Source organism: Dermochelys coriacea, chromosome 6 (genome assembly GCF_009764565.3).
Source record: "Dermochelys coriacea isolate rDerCor1 chromosome 6, rDerCor1.pri.v4, whole genome shotgun sequence".
NCBI classification, from domain to species: Eukaryota; Metazoa; Chordata; order Testudines; family Dermochelyidae; genus Dermochelys; species Dermochelys coriacea.
Window position 1 is genome coordinate 9,798,067 of NC_050073.1, and position 7,982 is coordinate 9,806,048.

General features: G+C 50.0%; 1 protein-coding gene across 1 annotated transcript; it reads right to left on the minus strand.

Annotated features, from left to right (window-relative positions):
• Window positions 1-260: 260 nt before the first annotated feature.
• CBLIF (cobalamin binding intrinsic factor) lies at window positions 261-5,942 on the minus strand. Its single transcript, XM_043516300.1, has 9 exons — window positions 5,876-5,942; window positions 5,410-5,601; window positions 2,880-3,014; window positions 2,107-2,241; window positions 1,626-1,801; window positions 1,283-1,469; window positions 844-979; window positions 519-637; window positions 261-322 (listed from the first exon to the last, which is right to left on the minus strand). Exons 1-9 carry the CDS (start codon window positions 5,940-5,942, stop codon window positions 261-263), a joined length of 1,209 nt encoding a protein of 402 aa, XP_043372235.1.
• Window positions 5,943-7,982: the final 2,040 nt, after the last annotated feature.

Genomic DNA, 7,982 nt, shown 5'->3' on the forward strand with positions numbered 1-7,982 from the left:
GAGCTTGCTGGTAGAGACTGTCTCAAATTGGGGAGCCCTTCAGAAGCCGAGAGCTTTGCTGAGAGCCCAGTGTCACAGCTCAGATTGAAATAAACACTCAGCGATCCTTGAGAACCAGAGAACTCTTTTTATTTGCCCTTGACAGCCCTGTGATGGGTTGGGCATGTATCCCCTCAGCCTAGAGGGGTCTTGAAGGGCAACAGAAGAGGCCTCTCCTGCTCTTGATTGCATCCCCTTCCTCCCCCAGGCCACCTGTGTGCTCAGTATGTGCTGAAGATGGCCTCAATATGCTCGTTGTTACTTGGTATGTAGCTGTCAACACCTGGAAGAAATGAGACAGGATGATAAGGCAGGAGTGGCGCTGCTCAGATGGAATTCCCTCTCGCTCTCGCTGTTGCCGCCCTCCTATGAAACGCCCCGCTGGACTGAACTGATGCAACTCTGAGGACAAGCACGTTCCCCTGCCAGGTGGCTGCCGACAACCGTCCCACCCGCTCCCTTCCCCTCAGACCCCGCACCTTGCTCCAGGGGCTCTGTGCCGTTGAAGAACTGCCAGTAGGTCTTATCATTGGAGTTGGCAGCCTGGTTGTTGATGGAGACCACCATGAGGCCCCAGGATGTCTGCTCTGTTTCGTAGCTGCAAGGGGAATGAAGGCAAAAGTCAGGAGGGAGCTGGGGTGACAGGGTGGCGGGTACAGTTGTCAGCTGCAGGGAAGGAGAGGGATGTAGAGGGGATGGATCAGGAGAGAGACAGAGGTAAACGGGGAAACTGACGCACCAGTAGGGAGAGAATGATCAAAAGGGAGGATGAACCTGTAGCCATATGAGGCCTGCCTCGCTCACCTGAAGTCCTGTGGATTGTCCTGCTGAGCTGCTTGCAGGACGGAGAGCAGCACAGAGCCTTTGGGTACGCTCACGTAGATGGTGTGGGTGAAGTGTTGCCCTCTGAGGTGGTTGATGATGGTGTATTTCACCGTGACTGAGCAGAGAGAGGATATAGGAGCATCTGGTCATCCTAATGGTTAGAGCGCTTATTGTGGTCCTGGGCCAGCCACAGGGTGTGAAGGAGACCTATTCCAGTAGCCTTATACCAGCCAGGGAAACCCCCAACACTGGGTTATTTGGGGCCAGTGGAGCAGAGGCCAGGATCAGGCCCAGTTAGCTCAGACCTCTACCAAGGTAAAGCAACAGGTGAGAGATCTTGGGACCCCGGGGTCGTTGCATTGCTCCAAGGGGCTGGGGCAGCGGCTGGTGGGGGAAGGGGCTACAGAGTGATTCTTACTGTTATCTGACAAGCAGCTGAGTCTGATCACATTCAGGTAGGTTTTGCCCACGAGGGAAGGGAGGATCTGGGCAGCGGCCATGGGGTTGTTGAAGGCTCCCTGGGAGATCTTGGTGAGCACCTTGGCTAGTGTCTGTGAGCAGCTCCAGTCCCCGGAGGGATAGGACACCAAAGTGACATTGAGTGCCTGTCAAAGGAAGAGGGAGAGGCCTCTAACAGAGCAGGGCATGGTGGGCTGGGACCTCGACTCAGTCATGCCATAGCCAGACCCATGGCTCAAAGTGTGTTGAGGGCTCTGCATCAGGCCAGTGCTTCCAGCAGGGAGGGGGTGGGGATTTGGTACCTGAAGAGCCAAGCCGATGCTGTATATATTGGCGGTGTTGGTCTCCATGGCCCTGAGGATCTGCTGTCGGAGCTTGTACAGTGCTTTGTGGATGGGCGCCAGGATCCTGCTCTGCTCAGCCTTCACCAGACCATTGTGCACGCAGGTCAGTGCCAGAGTCGCCATGGCTCCGGTGTCTGCAAATCACCCGCTGCCCCATCGTCACCACGGCCATTGGGGGTGGAAGGAGACAGCAAGGGTGGTTAGAGCAGCACATCCTCCGGAGCATGGCTCCTGGCAGCTGGCAGGGAGGGGCAGCGAGGAGGAGGACAGGGTAATGGGGGCACAGATGGGCAGGCAGGGGGCAATGATGGGGAGGCTCAGCAGCAGGTATGTTGGGGTGAGGTCAGTGAGCAGAGCAGGGTGCCTGTTTGGAAGCAAGCCACAGTGGCACTGGGGCTCAGTAGTGGGAGGGGTTGGCATTCTTAGCCGTGGCTCTTACCCACAGAGAAGTCCTTGGCTAGTGCCTCCTTGGCCAGGCTTACTGCTGCCTCATTGACATTGGCCCCTTCCAGGCACAGAGCCAGGGTGTCCAGGCTGAGCTGGTAGAACGTCGTCTTGGGTGTGCTGTGGTCATCTGAAAAGCACCAGAGCAGGAGTGACTGAACATAAGGCCACTGAGACACACCGGGCCTCCCCTCCCTTAAAGATTGTGTCTGTATATTAGGTGGGGAAGTGCACCCCTTGTCCTGGTCCTCGTCTGTGCTGTACCCACTGTGGACACAGAAGGTGACCTTCGAGGTGCTAAGCTCTCAGGACATCACTTTCCAACAGTGCCCCACTCACTGGGGTAAAGAAAAAGAGCAAAGATCCTAGTGATCCCTCAGTCGAAATGGTGGCGCAGTGCTGACCTGGGCAACTGCTGCCTCCAGGGAGATTTGCAGAGGACACTCCTGGACAGAAAGATCCCAGGTGCACTTGGGCAGGACCCCAAAGGTGCAAGGAGACCTGGAGTCCAGTCCCCAAGGCTCTTCCCTGATTAGAATACTAATAGCTAGCTCTTGTATAGTGCTTTTCATCCATAGATCTCAAAGCACTTTACAAAGAAGGTCAGGATCATTATTATTTGTACAGATGGCAAAACCGAGGTACAGAATGGTGTGGTGACTTGCTCAAGGTCTCCCAGCAGGTCAGTGGCAGACCTGAGAGCCGAATCCAGTCCTGCTGAGTTCTGGTCCAATTCTTACGCTTTTGAAGCCCTGCTCCCCCTCTTACTCAAGTGGATCAACTCCTCCTTGGTTTTCAACTTCAAGACTTCGACCAAGTTGATGTTGGCTGTGATGCACTTGGGATCCTCGCAGGACGAGAGGAGGGCAAGGATGTAGAGGGCCACCGTGCCAGAGGTCATTTCTTCAGGACAAGGAGTGGGAGCAGAGGAGAGAGAGAGAAAGTGTAATCAACTCATCAAGGAGTCCTTGGCACAGCACAGATCATGTCTTTCCTATGTTTCCTTGGGTTAAAGCTATAACAGATTGCATGTCTGAAACACCAGGAGGAGTGAGGATGTCAATGCATGGGCTGGGGGCAGCCAGCACAGCATGTGGTGTTATCAAAGCTAAGTGGGCTTGTGATGGGGCTTGGTTGGGATGGGCAACATTTGAGGGATACTTGCATGCTACACAGGGGTGATGGTGTCTTACTGCTCTTCCTCTGGAGTCGGTATGGCCTCCAGGACCTTGCCAGAGTGCTAGCAGGTGTTGTCTATCAGATGGGCTATAAAACTGAGGTCCTTAGCACTCGTGTGTAATTTAGATTCCATATTGCTCTTCATAACAGCAAGGCTATTAAGCCTGCAGTCTTGTCTGAATTCCAGCTCTAACAACATCCTTCCTCCTGAAATTCCACCTTAGATTTATTATTATTTCTACTAGGATAGCATCTAAGAGGCCTGGTTGATATCAGGGCCCTGTTGTGCTACGCTCTGTACATCTCTGCAGTACGAGAGAGTTCCTGCCCCAAAGAACCTCCAGTTGAAATCAACAAGGATTTTTGTTCTATATTTTTGTTCTGTACAGCACCTTGCATAATCAGATCCTGGTACATGACTGGGACTCCTAGGTGCTATCATAATATACCTAATAAATAATAATTGTCCCCATTTTACTGATGGGGAACTGAGGCCCAGAGAGATGCATGAATTACCCAAGGGAGTAAGTGGCAGAGTTAGGAATAGAACCCAGTTTTCTTCATGTCCCAGGCCATCTGCCCTCCCGTTTCCATTGAACACAGGATTTGTCTCCATTTCCTGTGCTAAACCATTGTGTGTTGCTGCTGTGAGGGATTATAAAATGCTGTTCCCCAGAGGTGGCTGGATGAAAGGATCTCAGACTGGGATGAAAACAGCTATAGAAATACATAGGGGGAGGAGCAGCTACTGTTGTAGTCAATCTTCCTATTCTAGCCCCCCTCCCTTTCCTCTCATTTTCAGTGGCTCATAAGTTACAGAGACTTTCTCCTCTTGAGCTGAAACCCTGTTTTTATTTGAGAAGTTGTCCAAGATCCTGTAATTAGAGCCTTTATCCTAGTGATGCAGCCACTCAAGGGGGCACAATTAAGGCTAGATATGAAATCATAATTGTGACGGCTGACTTGTCAGTGTGTAACCTGGAAATGTAATGTCCTCTTCACCGGTTGCATGTGTGTGGTGGGGGAGAGGGCCAGAGTGTTAACATGGAATATTAATACAATCCCCTCCAAACTCAGCAAAATGTGCCTGGAAGGAATATTCTTTGCTCTTGCCACCAGGGGTCAGCATTTACATCATTCCTTACAATAGCTGCTGGGGAAACCTGGTCACTAGATCCTTCCAGATCAGTGATCATACAAAATCAGGATGGCAGAAGGGACAGACTGGTTGAGCAGCAGAAGAAAGGACTGGCTAGGCAGTATGGCAGCAGCAAAGGATGCGGGGGCTGTCATGGATCACAAATTGAATATGAACCAGCAGTGCAAAGCTATTGCGAAAAAGGCAACTGTCGTTCTGGGGTGTATTAACAGCAGTGTTGTATATAAGACAGGAACGGTAGTTTTTCTGCTCTACTCAGCACTGGTGAGGCCTCAGCTGGAGTCTTGTGTCCAGTTCTGGGTACCACACTTTAAGAAAATTGGGGACAAATAGGAGAGAGTCCAGAGGACAGCAACACAAGTAAGAGGTTTAGAACACCTGACCTATGAGGAAAGGTTGACTATCTGGGCTTATTTAGTCTAGAGAAGACAAAGCTGAGGGGGATCCTGATAAGTCTTCAAATATGTAAAAGGTTGTTATAAAGAGGACAGGGATCAATTGTTCCCCATGTCCATCGAGGGCAGGACAAGAAGGAATCGACTTAGTTTGCAGCAGGGGAGATTTAGTTTATTTATTAGGAAAAAGCTTTCTAACTCCGATGCTAGTTAAGCACTGGAACAGGTTACTCAGAGGCTGTGGAATCCCTGTCACTGGAGGGTTTTAAGAACAAGTTGGACAAACCGGTCAGGGATGGTCTAGATTTACGTGGTCCTGCCACAGCACAAGGGGCTGGACTAGAGGACCTCCCAAGGTTCCTTCCAGCCCTACATCTCTGTGATTCTATGACTAAAGGCTATACCAGTTCCTCTTCCTAAGGGCAGGATATATGAAGAAGGGACTTGGAGCATGCACAGAAGTCCTGAATCTAATGCCCTTCAAAGTCTATGGAAATCTCCTGTTGACTTCAGTGGGCTTTTGATCCGGCACACAGAGAAGAATCTCTGATTTCTGGCGTCCTACCTGCTGTGCCTTCCTTGATGACCCCGTCTTTTATCTGCTGCACCAGGAGCTTTTCCTTCATGCCATCCTGTGTGCTGCCAGCCAGGTTCAAAGCAATCAGGATGCTGGGGTTCGGTGGGTTTTGCAGGACAACAGAGCTCTCCAGTCTGCGTTGGAGTTCAGTGACCAGGTACTGTTGCTTAGCAGGGACAGCTGGAGATGGAGAGAAGCAGACGTTCATTCAGGAGGGCATGTGCCCTGGAGAGCCACCTCGGCAGCCCCAGGATTTGAATTAAGGAACATGCCCCTCCCCCCCCCATGCAGATTCACTTTCTTTGGAGATTCTTGGCTCTTACTGATGCTGGGAACCAGCACCCATTGTGCCACCTCTGCTTATCTCCTTAACTGTGCTCAGGGACCACCAGGGAGATATGGAATTAGCTCAGCCCAGCTATTGAACTCTGCTGGCCCTCTCTGTCATACTCACTGCACTGCTCAGTGGCACTGGTCGCCGCACAGAGCACACACAGAACAGCCAGGGCCGAGGGGAACATTCTGCCTTTTCTTCTGGGTGTCGATTCCTGCTGGGGGCAGGACTCGGGGGTCCCAGAGAGCATTGGTGACCTTCTGCGTCATCCTTCATATGCACTCTCCCACACAGTCCCAGCCCTCTCCTTATCTCTCTCCCGCCCCATCTCTGATACTATTCATTGTATTCGCTTATCTCAGTTTCGACAACATAGACTCTCAAGGATTTGGCAAGGTGACTCCGGAGAACAAATACCGGAGCTGGCTGGCGATGGTGAGATCCGGTACACAGTTGGTGGAACGATGTACCAAGAACCACGTGAGCATCATTGTTATACCCTATCATTTGGAGAGCAGCCAACCCAACAACCAGAGGTGCCTTCTGGTTGGCTAACCAACATGTGGCGTGAGTAGGACAGGGTGGGAGGTGGCTAGCAAAGAACGTGTCTGAGATCAAGAGGAGTCAGCAAAGCTGTAGCCTCTCCACCCTGGCCAAACACCAGTACACACAAGTAGGATTTGGGGGAATTCCGCTCTGAATCTCGCTGAGAGCCAGAGCTCAACACCCAGCTCTTACCTAGAGCTTTTCAGCCATAGATCTCAAAGCACTTTACAAAAGCTATCAGTATCACTACCTATATAGCAGGCAAAGAGCAATCCCCTTGCTGCCCCATAGAGAGAAGCTGAGATATGTGGGGAGACAGATCTCCTCTACTGGGGGGCATCTTTGCCAATCCTTTTCTGTCTGTAGACAGATCCCCAGTTCTATACTGGGCTGGAGGCAAGGATCACTACGGGAGATTCTCTGGCCTATGTTATACTGGAGGTCAGACAAGGATGATCTAATGGTTCCTTTGCACCTTATAATCTGTTGTATTCTACTATAATCAGATTCTTCCTCCTCCCCTCCCTCCAAAAAATAGACCTCCAGCAATTAAAACTCAAAATATCCCTTGATAGGTACACTAGAGAGAGCAAGATTACATTAGAGAGGTTTTTCTCTATGCAAAAGAATAAATGGACAGATATCTGACATCAGGAATCGTAACATTCAAAAACCAGTAGGAGAACACTTCAACCTCTCTAATCACTCAGTGACCAACTTAAAGGTGGCAGTTTTGCAACAGAAAAGCTTCAAAAACAGACTCCAACAAGAAGCTGCTGAACTTGAATTAATATGCAAACTAGATACCATTAACTTAGGTTTGAACGGAGACTGGGAATGGCTCAGTCATTACACTAATTTAATCTATTTCCCCATGTTAAGTATCCTCACACCTTCGTGTCAACTGTCCGAAATGGGCCATCTTGATTATCACTTCAAAAGTTCCCCCCCCCCCCGCTGATAATAGCTCCTCTTAATTAATTAGCCTTTTACAGTTGGTATAGGTACTTCCACCTTTTCATGTTCTCTGTATGTATAAATATCTTCTTACTATATGTTCCATTCTATGCATCTGATGAAGTGAGCTGTATCCCATGAAAGTTTATGCTCAAATAAATTTGTTAGTCTCTAATGCTTAGCCCTGGTCTACACTAGGAGTTGAGGTTGAATTTAGCAGCGTTAAATAGATTTAACTCTGCACCCATCCACACGACGAAGCCCTTTTTTCCGACTTAAAGGGCTCTTAAAATCGATTTCCTTACTCTACCCCCGACAAGGGGATTAGCGCTGAAATCAGCCTTGCTAGGTCAAATTTGGGGTAGTGTGGATGCCGGTATTGGCCTTCGGGAGCTATTCCAGAGTGCTCCATTGTGACCGCTCTGGACAGCCTTCTCTCAACTCAGATGCACTGGCCAGGTAGATAGGAAAAGGCCCGTGAACTTTTGAATCTCATTTCCTGTTTGGCCAGCATGGCAAGAGGTGACCATGATGGAGTCCCAGAATCACAAAAGAGCTCCAGCATGGACCGAACGGGAGGTACGGGATCTGATCGCTGTATGGGGAGAGGAATCTGTGCTATCAGAACTCCATTCCAGTTTTCAAAATTCCAAAACATTTGTCAAAATCTCCCAGGGCATGAAGGACAGAAGCCATAACAGGGACCCAAAGATGATGATAAGAT